Source organism: Chenopodium album, chromosome 12, assembly GCF_948465745.1.
Source record: "Chenopodium album chromosome 12, dcCheAlbu1.1, whole genome shotgun sequence".
Lineage (NCBI taxonomy): Eukaryota > Viridiplantae > Streptophyta > Magnoliopsida > Caryophyllales > Amaranthaceae > Chenopodium > Chenopodium album.
This window is the reverse complement of record NC_137845.1, coordinates 52,914,345-52,932,963: the sequence shown is the minus strand read 5'-3', so window position 1 is coordinate 52,932,963 and position 18,619 is coordinate 52,914,345. Positions and strand designations below refer to the sequence as shown.

Here is an 18,619-nt window from a genome sequence, read left to right as displayed (position 1 = left end):
CATGAATGACCAATAAATCTTCAAACAAAGTTACAATAATAATCAGCAATTACAATAAATTATTCTCGATCTTAACCTTATTTCGGACAGAATTTTTTTTTTTAAATGAACCGAATCTCTCTTTTTTTTTTTTTTTTCCAAACTCAAATTATTTTTACTGATAAAACTTAATTTTCATTGGTTCTCTACTATTATATGTATAGAGTTCACTTATTTACAGAGTTACTGATTTTATTAAATACCAGTAATAAACTAATTTATGCTTTTACCTGACCCTAGATGAGGTAATTGGAACGCAAATACAGTCAATGATTCATTCATTTGTTGTTGCTTTTGAATGATCAAGCCATGTTATATTCAGATCATCACGGCCAGGTCAATTTTTCAAAAAATCAAACCAATATTGGCATATGATAATGTTGTGGAAAATTGATTACATTGCTTTGAAAGGCAATCGCATTAATTGATTTACATGGAATTCCTTTCAAATTATCAGCTAAAATAAATATATACACCATATTTCTTACAAAACAGAACTTTGCAAGACCCAGCCTCACGTCTATCATGAATCATCACAACGGTACCTATGTACTCTTAAGTCTTAACATCGGAAGCACTCGAGACCTGTACGATGCCTGTCAGTCTGAAGCTCTCGAGGCCTGAACAGAGGCCACCTGAGAATTATAGAAAGCTTCATTTAGAAAAGTCGAAAACTAGAGAAGAACACACACAACATTGTGGAGATGCCATTTGATATCAAAAGTAAAGAGGCTTTACTATAGCGATAATATGAAACCCTAACAACTTACATCAAGCATAAGGACTGTGCAATATACCTATAAGGTAGGGTGTATAATAAGGATAGAATTTGAACCTGCAGAAACTGTCCATTCGATGATGAAGTTCCACAAATTCATACGATAATAATATACTCCGTATTTTAAACCTTTAATCATGTTCAGATGAGAGAATTTTCAGAAATATTAGTTGCTTCAGTGGATTGGTGAGACAAACTACTGATAAATCATTGCATGGAATCTAATTATATCCTAAATCAAGGAATCATCTCTTCGAATAGAAAAGTTACTCCAGTCCCCCAGAAATTATAACAATTCCTCTCGTCCCATGCAAATTTTGCCTTCAAACAAATGGAAGAAATTGGAATATTGATGGATCCATATATGGATATGAATCAGAGCAAGAGTAATGGAGGAAAGCAAATTTCTTCCCCTAGAATACACCCAATATTTCTTAAACTGAAAAGAAATGGAGATAAGGTCAGATAATGCAGACCCATTTCTCCTTTACACTACCCTACACATGCACTTCCTTCTCATTCTCTTCTAGTCTTCCCTACCCCTCTCTCCTCCATTGCTTTCCGAAAACAACATAATAGTGTGCCAGTTTAGTGTAAGAAAAGCAGGATAAACATACCGATTGATTTCAGGTAAGGTAAGCCTGTCAATAATGATACTTTTGACCAGATCAGAACCACAGCTTTCCCTTCTTATAACAACCTGAAATTCCAATATTTCCCCCACCCCCCCCCCCCCCCCCCAAAAAAAAAAAAAATTAAAAAAAAAAAATTAATATCTAATAAATAAACAAAAATATATAGTAAATATGAAATCCTCAGAAACCAGAATTAATATTGACCTCAACAGCAATTGCCTGTCTCTTATTTGCATTATCATCTCTTGCCCTATCACACCTAAGCTCCATAGAGTTCTCAGCTTTATCAAACAGTACTTCAGCAAACTGAAACCAAAGAAACAAATTATGCAGTAAATACGGCGTATCAAGATGGAGACAGATTATTCATGAAGTAATCCATCAAGCAATGATTTCAAGAACAAAACAAATCTTTAAACAATAAACATAAGGTATTCACAGAGATGATTCAGCCAAAAATATAATTTTTGACAAGAATAATACCAACTTCAATTATCCTTATTTAGATAGTCTCACTGTTTCATTAAGTGAGAATAATACCAAGTCTATGAGATGTCTTCCACTCTTGCCAAAGCATAATTAGCTATTTAAGCAAGTACACACGTCACATACTATTTGCCTCAAAATTGTGTACTTTCTTTCTTATATTTTATTTTCAAGAAAAAAGTCCTAAAAACAATCTACTCCAACTCCCCATGCCCCTTTTCTTTTTACCCACCTTCATTGTTGACCCCCTCGGCCTCCTATAGCAACAACCAGCAGCAACACCAAACAGAAGTTACTCTGATTGGTACCTGCTCCTTATTCAACTGCTAAAGTAGTCGTCCAGCGGTTAAGAGACCCCCTTAATGGTAAGCAAAAACCTCATAAAAATCCAAATGGTAACAAATAATCAGTGTCTCCACCCACCCATCTCCAAAACATTCAGCTTCTCTTCCAGTCCCAACATGCATTTCCCTGTATTCTAATTAGTTTTCTCAAAGTAATCTATGAAGATATCTCTACAAAACATCCATTACATACTGAATCTTTGCAGCTTTGCCCCATTTTCTCTCCTCCGCCTTGCCAAAGGTAGTAGCAGTGCACAGCTGGCAGAAAGCGACTAGTGTTGGTGTGCAGTAAAGGAGCAGAGACGTGTAAGGAAAGATGATGTTGAGACTTAGTCTCCGCTTGTCATCTTGACTAAGTTGTTGATAGCTTGTATCGAGATGATTATTGTTGTCAGGCTATGCCAATGAATGTCAATACTCAGCTCTCAAAACCAATGTATAAAAAGGTTCAAGGGCACCAAGGCGTTTCAGAGTTCCCTGCGCCTAAGGTGTGCCTCTGTGCGCCTCAAAGAAGAAAGGTTCATATAATGAACAATAAAAAAAAAAAATCTGAAAAAATCTTTATGCGCCTCCGGGGGTGTGCCTCATCAAAATCGCCTTGCCTAGACAAAAAAAGGGGCATGACCCCTAAGGCCTTGCGTCTCAGCGCCTTGGCGCGCCTTTTCAAACACTGCTCAAAACATTTTGTGAAATCAAAAACAACCCTTCTGACTACCAAGCTGAAGTAGGAAGCCTACATACGTAACTACTAATTGTCCAGATGTTGCATTGGTGGTGAATTGATTATCTTAATTAATGCATAAACTACATATACCTCATTGGACAGCCTTGAAGCATTTACTGCGCTACTTAGCTGATTGATTGGACAAATTAATCACAATTTTTCATGACTCTGCACTCACTCCAAACTTTTCCGGATGCAGAGAGGGCTACCAAAAGGATGATCACGCATAAACGATGATCACAGATAAACAATGGGTTAATTTATGTTTCTCAGTCAACCATTGATAACATGAAACTTAAAGAAGCAAAGTTTCCTACCTCAATCTTCTACTGAATACAAAGCTGAAACATGTATTTCTCCACAGCGGTCAGCTAGCAGATGCACTCAATAAATTCTATTCTAGAGCAAGTTCTGATACAAGATTAGTCTTTCTATTTGTTCATCAACATTCAACATGATTATCTCTCTCTAACTAGCTCTACTTATAGAGCTTTTATGTAACAAACAAATTAACTTTTCCCTTAAGCAACTAGCAAATTATTGTAACTCTACTCCTTCAAATACCCCTATACCCTAGGCCCTAATACCAATTTACAGCATTAATACCATTAGCTATAAAGTAACATAGCATAAACATTGTATATGGTAGAAAATAGGAAGAAAATGATGAATTTTGATTAATAAACTGAATTACAGTACTTTTGTATAATAATTTTACTTTTGAGAGGTGGACTCTATCCCAATTTAGCTTTCCAAAGATGACCCGAAACATTCAGCAATATTCAACATGATTATCTCTCTCTAATTAGCTCAATTTTAGAGCTTTTCCCTAATCCCAAACATACCCCTCTTCCATGATACTACCTCCATTTCAATTTATTTGCAACATTTTGGAACTAAGGCTTTGTTGTTGTATTTACCATTTGTGGATACTACAAATTATTTGCAACAAAGGTTTTCTTTCCTTTTTTTACTAGTCATTTATTTCTATGTCTCTCCTCATCACTGCAACTTTACTTTTCTCTCTCCATTAACACTCACAAACAAATTTTATCTAGATGTTGGTAAATGTCACATCCCTACAAATAAATTGAACGGAGGTAGTATGTTTTTTGAGGGGATCCTCTTCTCTAAATCAATTCATAGCATATTGGTTATTAATCACCTTGGTTAGCATTAATTCAGTATTTCAGTCATATCTTATATTTTCTTAATCTCTCTTCTTCATCCCTTAATCTGTCTTCAATTCTTATTCTTCATTTTGGTCTCCATGTGAGCTAATTCGTAGCATGTTGGGACTGTGTTCTAGCTTAAACTTATCAGGTTATTGATTAGTCTCAATGTATTTCAAAGCACAAGGCGCAATGAAGCAATAAAAGTCCTGTTGTGCCTTGGCGTAGCTCAGTGCACCTCTTTGAAGTGAGGCTCAAAATATAAAATAGTTGAAGAAATTTGCTTAAGTGTGCCTCGGATGTGTCTCTTTGAATGCACATTGCCTAGAGCAAAAAAAAAAAAAAAAAAAAAAAAACCGCTCTACCCTAATTGCTAAGCACCTAGGTGCGCCTTTTTATACACTGATTAGTCTGCTACTAAATCTCCCTGAATTTGCCTAACCGGCATACTTATACAAGTATACTGTACTCCTTTATGAATAAAATTCAAGTCTTATCATACTAGATAAAACAATGGGGAGAGAGAGAGAGAGAGAGACAGAGAGGTGGATAAAAATAAATAAACAAATAAATAAGTAAATAAAAATTTAGAATGTTCAACAGGTTACAAATTGCTTAAAGCCATTTTGGAATGACACCCATGAACTTGAGATTAGTTCATCAATATGTGGGAACTTTTAGAGAAAAGGGAAACTTGGGATTATTCCTACCATATTTTCTAAAAAAATAATGTTCCAGTTAAAAACAGATTATGATGTGTATAAAGACTAAAGAGACTTGCTTCAACAACATGATGATAAATAAATGGTATTTACCTCAAGGGGAGAGCACACAGGAATTTCATCGCAATGAGTCACAATATCACCGGGACAAACTCCTGCAGAATCTGCTGGGGATCCCTCTGTTACCTGGAAGGTGTTTACTTTATAAGATTCCACATTGAGGACAGTTATTATAAGCGTGATATAAGTCCAAGTAGTTTGAATGGTAAATGAAGGCCTCAAATTGTATTGAAAGGAACCCTGAACACAACAATTGAGCTATTCTCCAGAGTTGTAAAATACGGCATTCTCCATTGCAGTTTCAAGAAAGTGTGCAACGAGGTAAGGACCGAAAAAAGACATCCTTCAATTGTAAACATCACATTGGAACATGATCATATAGCATATACAACAATGCAAGCATATGATTATCCAAATGTAAGATTGGATTCAACAACAGATGATATATAAAAAGCAAAGACCACTATGGATTCCACAACTAGATGGCGTAGCCTGTAGGTGATAAAGTTACCTTCTCCACAAATACACCATTAATAGTAGGAAATTTCTGGTATATTGTTTCAAGCCGGGCCATTTTCAAAGAATCAAGGATTCGAGTTCTCATTCCCAGCCAAGGTTGAACAATTCTCCTGCAAAATCGGTACATATCACTACAAATGTCATTTTTTAAAGCATACATATAATGGGAGGCTTATACTGAAATTGGCATGAAATTCAAATAAGCTCATTATTTAAATAGAAGGAAATGGAAGAAAAAGAAGAAAAGAGAAAATGGAGAGAACAATTTCTCTTGTTTGGGTAAAGGATTGGGGGAAGGAAAGGAAAGGAGAGGGAGGAATCCATATTCCCTTTCTTTCTCATAAGCATAATGCCTCTAAAATTGGCGAGTTGGATGGAAAATAGAGCTCACCTTTCCCCTCCCTTTCTCTTCCCTCCCGTTCTCCTCTTTCCATCCCCTGCCTTTCCTTCCTTCTTTGCTAACCAAACAAAGCGTAAAAAGTCAACACTACAATGTGGATTCTAAATTTCTGATATAAAAAGACATTGTTTAGAAGAAATCACTACCTCCAAAATAAAATGTGAGTGGAAAACAAAAATTATTAAGATAATCTGAAACATAAAGGATATTTTTAAGCATGCATGGCCCAAGAATTGCAATATTTACCACTGTTTCATACGAGGTTTTCAACAAAAGCATGACACAATTAATTTCATGACATAAGTATAAGTTATTTTAGAGATAATGTTGGACCATTTATAGTTACATCCTAGGTTGCATAAGAACGGGTAATGACATAGATTCGAGTACGAAACGGATACAGGAAAACGTCTATCTCATAATAAGGGACACGGGTACGGGATGTTAAAAATTCATATAATATATGGAGAAAAAAAAAAAAAAAAAAAACTGACCATATATTTGTCATTCCATCCTCTAATGAGTTAGAATAAGGAAAGTGTGTCACTTTAAAAAAATAAAAGGTATGAGGAAAGTGTGACACTTAAAAATTAATATAAAAAAGAGAGTACATAGAGAAATGACCACATAATTAAAGTGGAGAAGGTAGGAGAGTTGGCAGCTAAGATATTAAATTTAAAAAAAAAATTAAAAAATAAAATAAAAACACAGCAGGGGAAAAAAACTAAATTAAATACATTAAAGACGAATTATTATTTAGAAACATAAACGGTGCCAAACTTACATCATATTTCAACAAATTAAATGTGAGGATGCAAGAGAATAATGTTTATTACATAATTTAATTCAATCACTTAATAATTATCCACTTAAATAAGAGATCACTGTCAGCCATCAACTAGTTAATTTTTCAATAATTGACAAATAAAATTGAACAAAATAAAGCAAGTATAAGGTTTGGAAAGAAAACAAAATCATGAAGAGAGGAAAAACCAACAAAGACATATCCATAACTTTTGAAGTGCTTCAAGCATCTCAGCAAAATGGTATTGGGAAGAAAAACAGAACAGTTTGCATCAGTGATATTCATTCCAATAACTGATCCTGAAGCAATGTCAACAAGAGGTCCACCAACGCCATACTAGTACATAAAAAAAGAGGTAAGCAAATGTCCCGAAAATATCATTGCACATCATCAAAAAACACACAAAACAAATGCAAATACTTTGTAAGTACTTAGAATAAATCATCATTACAGTTGAACAACAACATAATACAAATTGATAAGTTATAAATGTACTATCCTATTTTCATTAAAATCAGACCATAATGCAACATAGAATAACATCTCCACAGGATTATTAAGAGAAATACAACGTTATATCATTCACTCCCCCCCCCCCCCCTCTCTTCCCAATTAAAAATAAATAAATAAATAAATAAATAAATTAGAGTTTCTATCAAAACATATAAAAATTAATCACATCATCCATCCGATGCTTTATTTGCATAACTAAAGCCAAAGCCTTTTCTCAATAGACCTACGACTAACCAAAAAAACTAGAGTTAAGTATAACATTGAGGTCTATCTTTTTAATTTTTTCACCTTTTGGGACCTCGGTTTTTTTTGTTTTTTTTTTTTTCACCTTTTGGGACCTCAAGTGTACTTTCCGCCTTTCCGGCCAAAATTTAATTGTGCATGAGTTAAAAAGACAGTCCCTTGGTTAAATAACTTAGTCCCCTAAAAAGTCATCCTAAAAAAAGATAGTCTCCTATTAAAAAAAATAGTCCCCATTGTTAGACTTCACTCAAAAAAAAAAAAAAAAAGACTAAGGTCCCAAAAGGTGAAAAAATTAAAAAGATAAACCCCATTGTTAGACTTAACTCAAAAAAACTAACTTTACAACCTTCATTTACCCCACAAATCCACTATAGGCAAAGGCTTTCAAAGATCATTATAACCAAATATATAACCTCATCTTACTTATATTTCCCACATTAAATGTGAACTGGCACAAGTAAATTACATCATCACAACAAAGACAAATATTAAACATGCTATAAAGTATGAACCCATACTATAAGCACCACACAAGATTCATATAAATTAGATTATACACCGGCATGCACGATTCTCATTGTGCACACACTTTTTGCTAGCAACTGTTTAAAAATTCAAAATTAAGGGTTATAAATTTCCAATTCTAACGTGTAAAGTATATTTTTGCAAATTTTAGGAAGAGAAAGCAATACAAGGGTTTGAAAATATCATTGTAAAGAGATTTATTTTAGACATTATGAATTTTAAAGCAATTTAAGAGTTGATGATAGTCAATGAATTTAATAATAGGAAGATGAAATTGAAGAACTCACTATTGAAAGAATTTATTTCAGGTTTATATACTTGAGTACTTCTATTCCGGTTTTGTATTGTGATATAAAATTGATATGTTGTTCGTCTGATTATAAACGATGTTCTTTTAAGTTTTAACATATGTGCTTTCTCATTACGATCCTTCTTTAATTGTAGAACAAGAATTGACCATGTTTTGTTTTTTTTCTCTTTTTTTCTTTTTATGAGTTGTATGTTCTTTGGGTCTAAGCTAAATGCATTCTATGTAATTTACTTTATGAAATGTGCTCTTTAATGAATGGAGATTAAATATGCTCTTTAATGAATGGAGATTAAACATGCTATTCGGATTTAAACAATATGTTTTTTGTACTTGGATAGTATGTTCTTTAAATCTTTCGAGTTCATGTTCACTTGCTTTAGCCCATATTTGGTTTTGAGTTCATGCCTTTTGTTTTACCCCTTAGTTCTTTTAAGTTCATGTTTTTATTTTTTAGCTTTTATGCTCTTTAGGGTTCATGTTTCTATGAATTGAACCTATACGTCCTTTCGGATACTCGCTTTCTATGTTTTGAGGGGTGCCATTCTAAAATGGGTGCACGATCCATCAGTTTGGATAGAATAAGCATTACAAAGCTAAGAACAAAAATGAATTTGCACTCATGCCTAAAAATTTTGATTCAGAATCTCTGACCTTAATCCAAAGAAAGTTCAGTCTGATGGTTTAGTGTTCATAAGAACCTGTAGCCCTATGCCAGTTGATTATATGCAGCTACAAGTGATGTGAAACAATAAGTCACAATTTAGGGTTTATTGTCAGAGACACTCGATGCTATGTGCAACTAATGGACACATGAAACAAGAAGTCTGTTTTATGTCAAACACTATAAAATGCTTCAGTTTGCCCTCAAAAAAAAAAAAAAAAGCTTCAGTTAACATCAATTTGAAACAGTTACCAAAAAAAAAAAAAAAAAAAAAAATGATGTTAATTATCATAAATAACCTTTGTTCTATAAGTCATCACCAATACGGTTTTCAACTTAGGGAGTATTAATTAAAAAAAAAAAAAAAAAGATAAACGGAAGAAGCAGTTCTCCAGGTTTATTAAGGAACCATGTTGTATAAACAGCCACAGAGCCACTTACACGTGAAAATACGCAGCCTGTAGTCAAAACATCATCAGAATCTAAATCGTGGTCTTTGAGCAAAACTTCTCCGTGAGCAGCCAGCAAATTGTACGAGCTACCATGTCGACCAAGGGCTACCACACTCTTCCCAGGAGTAAACAGCTCAAAATCAGGCAGAAGAGTGGCAACATGAAGTTTAGGAACAGATGGCACCGTAAGAATGGCAATGTTGTGATGAAGATCAACATGTGAAATGGAACCAGGCACTGTTTTACGATTGGGCAAATGTACTTCAACCTGAAACAATAAACAGCATCGGCTTAAAGTTACCTCTCTATGCTTAACCATGGCTGTACAATATAGTTTAATTCAATGGCACACAATTAACTTAAATAAATGGTCCTAACCTTTATTGGTATTTAAACCGCGTATGACCATGCAACATATCCTTCAAATAATAAATATATTTTTATACACCACTTTACATGTACACACTAACAAAACTTAGTTATCTGTTAGCACGGACCAAGACATTAGACTGAGATGGTAAATTCCCATTACACACCACTCAACAACTGCAAACACTTCCTTGATTCCTTATAACAGTATTAAATTGCAACATTCAAAAGCATCAATGTGCAGCAAGTTTTATTCAATCCTCAAGAAACTACATACTACAAGTATCACATATAATAAAAAGATCAACCAAAAAACATTGTTAAAATGATTCAATCAGCTCATAAGAGCATTTTTTACGTTGTCATAGACCATGTTCAGTGATGGCGTTTGAGGTTATAAAATTATACAATGTAACAGGTTATAGAATTTTACTCAATCTATATCATGATATCATCAAAATGTCAACTTTTAACAATTCCTACCTATAGATAATTTAAGATACTAATGGTCAAGGTTGTTCATTGGAAAATGTACCAAATTAAAATGGGACAATAAAAGCACCTAAAGAAAACATTTCAACTATTCTCTTCGTTCTAATTTACTTGTACTGGACTTTATTCAAGTGGAAAAGCAGAGTAATAAATGGGAAGGTGAGAGAAGGAGTGGGACCCAAATCAATAGAAAAGGAGAGAAAATTTTCTTATACAAGAAATAAGGCAAGTAAATTAGGACATGCCAAATAAGAATATGGGTAAGTATATAGGAATTAGGAATGGAGGGAGTGATTTTCAATACAATAGTGTTGCTATGCCAGTTAGACCTAGAACAGGAGAAGGGTGCTCCACCAAAAGAAGGGTAGCAATTATAAGCAACTTTTAGGAAACTAATAGACAAAGACCTTTGGGTAAAATCTTAAGGGTACATGGAGAGGCATAGAAGCAATGAAGAGGACGCCACCAAGCAACACCACCATCATCAGAAGTTATTTGTTAAAAAATGTCAGCATAGTATGACAAGCCACCACTGCTAATGTAGAGTTGAGGAAAAATCTTGGTTGAGGATACCACTACGAAGAACTGTACGAAAAACATGAATGGGTCAAGCACTATTAATGGGCTATGTAAATCGTGGGAGGTGCTCCAAAAAAAAAAAAAAAATTAGTATCTTCATGAGTTCAAAGGCTTTAAATCCTTTTCATCTACTTTGATAAACACTGCTATAAAGCTTAGCAAAGAAACATAAAGGGGTGGCATTTTTGTTAAGTAATTGACTGTGTATCGCTCAAGAGGAAGAATCGGAATAGAGGTTGGGTGAAGCTTAAAGGATGCATCGAGGTTAGCACTGGGGTTAGACAGGGGGTTGCTAGCATGCTGGTCACAAAGAAGAAGGACAGGAACTGAGTGGGTTATGCACTCAGCAACAATATAACATTAGCTATTTAAGACAAAGTGTACGTTTCTAATTTGTAGTCACATTCCACACTGTGATCATGGAGATGCACAATAAAACACCCACCATACACCAATTTAGCATGTTGTTACTGAAATTGCAAACACTACTAAATTTAATACTATCAAGTATCAACCATAATGTTTCATTACTAATCTCCAAGCAAAGAAAAAACATTCAGGAGTATACATCTTGTAGGAGTGGTAAAGCGCTACATATACCACAAGCATAAAAAAACAAGGCATGTACACTATAAGTAATAAGACTAACCGTAACATTGGTAATGGTAGGCATGGTATCCTTATATCCTATGAAGAGACTAGAAGAGGTTAAGATCGTTCCAAACATATCATTCCACTCTATGAAAAATCCTGAGCAACTAAAACGGAACTTTTCTCCTGTAATAAAATAACAAATTTGTCAAAATTCATTTACAAAGCTGCTAAACAGATTCTTAGAATTAATTAATAGGCATATGCCCAAGCATACCTACGAAAGATGTCAGTGCAACAACAGATGGCGCAACTCTAAAAGCAACAGATCTTGCAATTCGACTATTATAGTCACCTTCATCCAAGGTACAAAACTCTCCATTATTTTGCAATCCTGTGACAGTGAACTGATTCAATATTGGCCCCAAACAAATGATAACAATTGACAACAAGGAAAGAATGCTCAATTGAAAAAGTCAAGTTCTACAACTCTACAAGAATAAGCATATTTAATATAGCGTCACTCATCAATAGGTCAGTAAAATCTCTATTAACCCAAGCACACAATTAGAGATGTGTAGCATTTTATTTCTTTAAATTAATCCATATTTGCAATGGCGAGTGTACAATGACTACTTATAGCCTCCATTGTACTGCAGAAATGTGTGAAAAAAGAGCATAAATAAGACCATATATTGCCAGTTTTCTACTATTCCTCAAAACTTGTGTATAGCTACAGTCTCTAGATTTTAGAGTTCCTGGATCAATGCATTCCTCCTTTAGTCCTTTACTAATTATTCAAACACGATTATACAAGACTACAAGAGTATGCCCCAACAAACAAATCCAAAATACTTGTCTGCGTCCAAATTTAAAATTAAGAAATAAGATTGCATATTTGCAGTCACGAAATTCCGTTGAAAGAATCAAACTAACAATAAGACCATCTATACATTCTTAAAGCAATCATTTGATATCATGTACAATATAATAATAGACATGAACAGACTATATAGTAAAGGGCATAAAACATACCGCCTACATATTTTGGCTTTTTATTAAACTTCAAAGGACCAACTTTTGTTTTAATCGTCGCTGCCAATGAAAATAAAACTGTGTTAACAAAGAAAATTTGTCTATGATAAATAGATTAATGAAGTATAACTTTTATATCATAAATATATAAACAGGTAACAGGCTCATTGTTCAATTACTAAATAGCGAATATACAATTCACATAATACACACACTTTAACCAGTTAATTTGGCAGCATGATTCCAGCTTAAGTGGCTCGCTCGAGACTTTGAGTCAAGTACATCTCTATACAAAAACATACTTTCAGATAAACTATACTCTCTCGGTCAGGATACAACACAATTTATCCCCCGTCTCAACCCTCCGTGCTTAACATTCACCACGAATTCACTAAAACACCGTTTGTCTACTGTAATTAGTTAATTATCATCCTCTCTTTATTTAAAGGGGTATTGTTCAGAAATCTACACATTATCGGTTTCTAATCAAAGTAATGTAACAATTTGCTTTCCGGTAATCTGACAATAGTATACACGACTATTATTTTTGTACCAATGTGCATAAAATTAAGAATAAGGTGCATATATAAAATAATCACTCAACAATATGAGTATTCTACCTTATTTTCTTATTTTACAAAGTAATTAATGTCCTAGTGTTCATTATTTATCAAAATATTCTTCAAAATAAAATCAAACTAACACTAAATTTCAACATTGTTTTGCTAATAGGAATATCAAATTGTTAACAATAATCCAGAAAAAAAAAAAAAAAAACAAAACAAAAGTCGAATTTGTTATTCAGATATATAATTGAGTTTATAACTATATAAGCAAAAACAAGAAATTGATCAAAATTGAAAATTACGGGGAAAAAAAAACCTTCGCCTCGTCGAATTTTGTCCAGTCTTTCGTAGATAGTAAGAGGACGCGATGACTGAGGTTCCTGCGGCTGATCAATCTCAGACATTGCTGCCAGTTACGAGTACCAATTGCCACTCCAAAATTCCTTCCAAAACCCAAAATTCTGAGACAATGGGCTCTTCTTCCTTATATGCAAATTCGGGGTTTTAACAATGTGGCCACTCACAATAGGAGTTACTCCCTCAATTTTCTTTTATTTGCATCAGTTTGACTGGTATATTTAATGAGACGCGACTTTGGCCATTAATATCTTTAATTATTAATTAGTAAAAATTATAACGGAATTATATTATAAAACTAGACATTATGACGAATCTAATGATATATTATATAATAACATTTATTTATTTTATAGAAGTGAAAAAATGAAATCAACCATGAATATGAATAGTGCAAAAATCAATGTGATACATTTAAAAAAAAAACGGAGGGAGTACTTTGATAGTGTTACAGAGGTTACCCGATCAGTGTTCAGGGGTTACTTTATTAGTGTTACAACTCTTACAAGAGTTACACTGTCAGTATTATAGTGATTACTTGGTCAATGTTTAGGGGTTATTTTGTTCTTTTACAAGCGGTCATACAGTGTGACAAGATGTGCTGATCTCTTATAAGTCAATCCAGCCAATATGCTCCATATTTGTAATTTTTTATTTTACAAGAGATGTAGTAGGAATAGATTTCCCTCGTTTTATTGACATTGAATTGACATATTTTATGAAAGTAGGATTTTAAATTAAATGAGGATATAATGATCATTTCACCTTAATATACTTAAATAAACTTACAAAAGCTCCTATCAACTCACCACAAAACTCTCCACTCAGCTTATTATAGTATTCAACTAAATAATAAATATTTATCAATAACTACCGCGTATTAATGTTATTTTGAAAATTACTACCGTAAATTAATAAACTTATAACTTACTACCGTAAAAAGTTTTTTAAAAACTTTATTTTACTATCAATCTCCACTTTAAGCCATTTATGACGTCACTTTAGACACTTAACTCATGACGTCACTTTAGACACTTAACTCATGTTTTTGGTTGAACTTTTAACATTTCAAGTATTGGTTGGATTTATCTAAGATTGTGAATGTACTTAGATTTACATGTTCAACAACATATGTCACATTTTATTGCAATGCATATAAAGCAGTGGAAATTGAATGTCGCTTATAACTAGCCACATGATCCTTTTTTTTTTTTTTTTTTTTTTTTTGGAACAACATGATTCTCTTCTAGATGAACTCATATGAACGATAATTAACTTTAAGTCTAGAAACAAAAAAGTCGATGCTCTAATCTTCATGGTCCCATAAATCAGCAACACTCTTAAATGGTCCATCACGCTTGTTAACAAACAGAGCCTCCCCATCCAACTCACGCTTCTGTACAATTCACAAATATTGATTTATTAGACGTTGGAGTATCCTAGAGATATATCGATTGACAACACCTTATTAATAATGTCCAAATTTATTAGAGTAGAATTGTACTTCGTATAATATATACTGTACCTGGTTTTTAATGGTGCAAAGAGCTTCAAAATCTTGCTCGGGTATTTCCCAATCGAAGACGTGAACATTCTCTTTGAGATGATCCGGGTTGGTTGATTTTGGTATAACACTGGTTCCTCGTTGTAAGGCCCATTTGACCAAAACTTGTCCAGGACTCTTGTTCAACTTCATTGCCACCTTATCTACCACTGGATCATGCACAAGATCTCGTCCTCCGTCTTGTGACCCCAACGGTGAATATGCCTACCAACAAAAGTCATGTAAATTTGCACTGGCTCGGCTCCATTTCGTAATAGTACATGTACGTATGATTGCTAACATGACACTCCACAAATATATACTATAATGGATAATGAATATGATTCAATAAGATCGAAGTTCATATTAGCATATATACATGATAAATCCCAAACATTAGGCCATTAGGGTGAGACATGTTTTGCACAAGATCATATTAGTGAAAATTTAATATAGAACAATCCTGGCCTTACCGTAACGTGTATGCTATTTTTCTTGCAAGTCTCGAGCATTTTGTCGTTCCTCCATCCCGGGTGCATTTCCATCTACAAAATTAACCTCATATTATCAATTCCCTAAGAATTATCAAACACATATCTCTAGCTAATTATGTTGAAATGTTGAATGTTTCAACCATACTATTTATATAAGCAAAGGTAATAATTACCTGGCAAACTGACGGCTTTATTCGAGCAATATCAAGCAGCTTATTAAGCTTCTTGATTGTAAAATTACAAACCCCAATGTCCCTAACAAGTTTTTCCTCCACGAGCTTTTCCATTTCCCTCCATACACCTTTCATGTCGAAATCCGTTACCTCCCCTGCCTTAGGTGGCCTACTAGCTCCTTCTTTTAAGTGAAATGGCCAATGAATCTGCAAATTAATTACTCTAGTTGTGTCACATTTCTTGATTTACAAATCCGTGTAACAGATGATTATTAAATGGGGCTGGTTAATTACAAGATAGAGGTCGAGGTAGTCGAGCTGAAGTTCTCGAAGAGTATTGTTTATAGCAGGACGAACTCTTTCTGGAGATAAATCAGTACACCTGCATAATGTATCATGATACAATTAGCATTCCCTTAGAAGTTAGAAAACTCCATGTGACTTATGTTCCATACTATGAAACTATATAGATTTATACGTATGGAAAATCAATGTAACAGTGTACTGTGATCTTGTGGATACCATCTAAACAAATACAAAGTACTATTATAGACCATTAGACCTACAGTAACTTTTTATCATTTTTACTTGTTAAAAAATAAAGAAAATGATTGTTTAAAGTTATACATTTACAAGTGTGATATATAAAACTGATAAAAGTTGTACATTTACAACTGTGACATATAACAGTCATGAAACTGATAAAAGTTATACATTTACAAGCGTAATATAATAAAGATGACAGAGCTAAGGACTAGAAATTAGACCATATTGAATCGGGAATTAAGTTTTGGGCATAGAATTTTGAAGATACCATAGCTTTGAAGTGACAAAGATATGCTTCCTCTCTATGCCTGCATGCATGGCTGCTTTAAGTGCACGACCGACCTGGGGAAATTATAGATTGATAAAAGAATTTAAGTTGACATACTAGATTCACCTAATAACCTGCCACATGAACATGTGCATAAATAGCTAGCAAAGGTGTGGAAGAACAACTCCCCTCATAAGGAAAACACATAGTAGTATTGGTAGCTTTAATATGCACTTTGTATGTAATAGATAAGACAAAGTATAATAATTGTATTCCAAAAACTAAAATAGCTAAAGAATCTTCATTGTCTAAGCAAGCTTAGTAGATATGGTAGTCGTGTAGAGCTCAACTTGTGACCTAAGGTCACAATTCAAGTTTGAGTCTGCCATCTACATACTTATGCTAAGAAGTGGAGAATCCCTCTAAGAAATCATTTGGTTAGATCTTTTGAATGGATTGGAATGGAGTTTGGTTGAGTTTTTTAATAATGAAATCTCATACACAAGGAGTTCTAACTCTACCTTATACTTGTAGAATCTCATACCCACCTCTCCCCCGAATTAAGATTCACAATTCATTCTTCATTCTAACAATAAATCAAAACAATTTTACACTAGTATGGGTTTTAGAGATTCCATACCAATCCATTCCAATATAATGAACCAAATACCCTCTTATAGGGATCCTCAAGTCTAGGGGTGCTAATTGAGCAGAGCAACTCACGAGCAGCTCGAACTCGACTTGGTCAACGCTCCACTCGAGTTTGCTCGTGCTCAATCGAATAACTCACGAGCAGCTCTAACTCGACTTGGTCGACGCTCAACTCGTGCTCAATCGAATAAGCTTGAAACTCAATAAGTGTACAAGAAATACAATATTTTTCTATTTTATTTATCTTTAAAAACAAAAATTTATCTTAACACTTAATAAAGTTAAAATAATAAACCTAAGTAGAAAAAATTTATATAAAGATAATAAAATATAATCAACTAATATTTGAAATTCAAGAGACCTAAACCTTTAAACGAGCAACTCATGATCGATTCGACTCGAAAATTAACGAGCACGAGTCAAGTAACCCTCTTCGTGATCGACTAGCTCGATTAGCACCCCTACTCGTTGGGAGCCGGCCCAAATTATATAATTTTTTTTAAAAAAAAAAATTAAATTATCAAAATACATGTAAAAAGGGTGGGAGTTTAAACCTTAGCCCCAACCTTTTAATCCAAGATCCAATACTATAACTCCCTTAGTCTCACTAAGTTAGCCTAGTACGTCTTTTTTATTCATTATTGTCTTGTTTAGTTTGCCTAATCATCGAAAAAAATAAATCTATATATTTTGCCCCTAACCGGCATATATACCCTTTTCAAAAGAGAAAGAGATAAAAACAAAGAAAAGAATAAAAAATCACATCGATCCTCACATATTTCCTTTTTAAAAAACTCATTTTGGGGCAATCTTGGTGGGATAAAGGAATATGTAATATATTACGGAGTACTATTTCATAACATTTTAACATCCATAATAGAGCATGAATTTATAAACTTTACCTCTTCTTGTACACCATATTGTGCTGCTGTATCCACATGCATATAACCAGCCTACAATAATAAGATTTACAAAACTCATAAGAGGTTTAAAGGAGTACTACACACATTGTGTTCAAGCATAAACTAACCAACTTTAGTTAGTTTTCTAAACATATAGACATATAGTCGAGTGTTGCAAGTATTCAAAAACGCGCATACCATAATAACTTTATCAAAACATTAACACGATACCTCGGCGACGGCAGTGAAGACAGAACTTCTAGCTTGAGAAGCAGATTTCCAAGTACCCAATCCCACCGCCGGTATTTTATGGCCGCTCACAAGCGGGAAGTACTCCATTTCTTGGTCATGAGCCGTAAATGTTGCCTGAGCCATAACTAATTGCAATATTTGCTCGACCAAATTGGATTAAATGGTATTTCTTGACACTCTAATTTCTACCTATTAATCACTTTCAAGTTTCAATGTATAATTGGCTGACTTTACTTAGCTAGCTCATAGATTCATATAAATCCTACTCCGTACTACGTTTGACGGTTGTGTACATGTGGGAGTGTTGCATGCATCATGTTGGACACGTCATTTTTTGAGGGTTCGTGTCATTTGCTAAGCACCATATATAGACTCAATTTAATCGATATGATCAAAACTAGTGTATGGACCGA

At 33.8% G+C, this 18,619-nt stretch overlaps 3 protein-coding genes across 3 annotated transcripts; all 3 read right to left on the bottom strand.

Annotated features, from left to right (window-relative positions):
• Positions 1-312: 312 nt before the first annotated feature.
• Positions 313-5,585, bottom strand: LOC145572610 (uncharacterized). Its single transcript, XM_081631567.1, has 5 exons — positions 5,472-5,585; positions 4,994-5,086; positions 1,657-1,758; positions 1,435-1,517; positions 313-674 (listed from the first exon to the last, which is right to left on the bottom strand). The coding sequence occupies exons 1-5, from the start codon at positions 5,562-5,564 to the stop codon at positions 602-604; spliced, it is 444 nt and encodes a 147-aa protein (XP_081487693.1). The 5' UTR covers positions 5,565-5,585; the 3' UTR covers positions 313-601.
• A 1,146-nt stretch (positions 5,586-6,731) lies between these two features.
• Positions 6,732-13,523, bottom strand: LOC145572609 (uncharacterized). Its single transcript, XM_081631565.1, has 6 exons — positions 13,337-13,523; positions 12,455-12,514; positions 11,697-11,813; positions 11,478-11,605; positions 9,378-9,656; positions 6,732-7,020 (listed from the first exon to the last, which is right to left on the bottom strand). Exons 1-6 carry the CDS (start codon positions 13,422-13,424, stop codon positions 6,790-6,792), a joined length of 903 nt encoding a protein of 300 aa, XP_081487691.1. The 5' UTR covers positions 13,425-13,523; the 3' UTR covers positions 6,732-6,789.
• A 1,146-nt stretch (positions 13,524-14,669) lies between these two features.
• LOC145572608 (aldose reductase-like) lies at positions 14,670-18,448 on the bottom strand. The gene is made up of 8 exons (XM_081631564.1): positions 18,186-18,448; positions 17,955-18,005; positions 16,402-16,475; positions 15,882-15,969; positions 15,588-15,794; positions 15,394-15,465; positions 14,903-15,145; positions 14,670-14,773 (listed from the first exon to the last, which is right to left on the bottom strand). The coding sequence occupies exons 1-8, from the start codon at positions 18,327-18,329 to the stop codon at positions 14,684-14,686; spliced, it is 969 nt and encodes a 322-aa protein (XP_081487690.1). The 5' UTR covers positions 18,330-18,448; the 3' UTR covers positions 14,670-14,683.
• Positions 18,449-18,619: the final 171 nt, after the last annotated feature.

Excerpts from the sequence above, each read along its gene's own strand:
- LOC145572610 (XM_081631567.1), bottom strand. The coding sequence starts at position 5,564 with ATGAGAACTCGAATCCTTGATTCTTTGAAAATGGCCCGGCTTGAAACA. Across the intron at positions 1,759-4,993 it reads CTGTGTGCTCTCCCCTTGAG|TTTGCTGAAGTACTGTTTGA; the intron begins GTAAATACCATT and ends CTTTGGTTTCAG. Across the intron at positions 675-1,434 it reads ACCTTACCTGAAATCAATCG|GTGGCCTCTGTTCAGGCCTC; the intron begins GTATGTTTATCC and ends TATAATTCTCAG.
- LOC145572609 (XM_081631565.1), bottom strand. The coding sequence starts at position 13,424 with ATGTCTGAGATTGATCAGCCGCAGGAACCTCAGTCATCGCGTCCTCTT. Across the intron at positions 9,657-11,477 it reads CTACCATTACCAATGTTACG|GTTGAAGTACATTTGCCCAA; the intron begins GTTAGTCTTATT and ends TTATTGTTTCAG. Across the intron at positions 7,021-9,377 it reads CAGGCTGCGTATTTTCACGT|TATGGCGTTGGTGGACCTCT; the intron begins GTAAGTGGCTCT and ends TTTATGTACTAG.
- LOC145572608 (XM_081631564.1), bottom strand. The coding sequence starts at position 18,329 with ATGGCTCAGGCAACATTTACGGCTCATGACCAAGAAATGGAGTACTTC. Across the intron at positions 18,006-18,185 it reads TCTTCACTGCCGTCGCCGAG|GCTGGTTATATGCATGTGGA; the intron begins GTATCGTGTTAA and ends TTATTATTGTAG. Across the intron at positions 14,774-14,902 it reads TTTGCACCATTAAAAACCAG|AAGCGTGAGTTGGATGGGGA; the intron begins GTACAGTATATA and ends TGAATTGTACAG.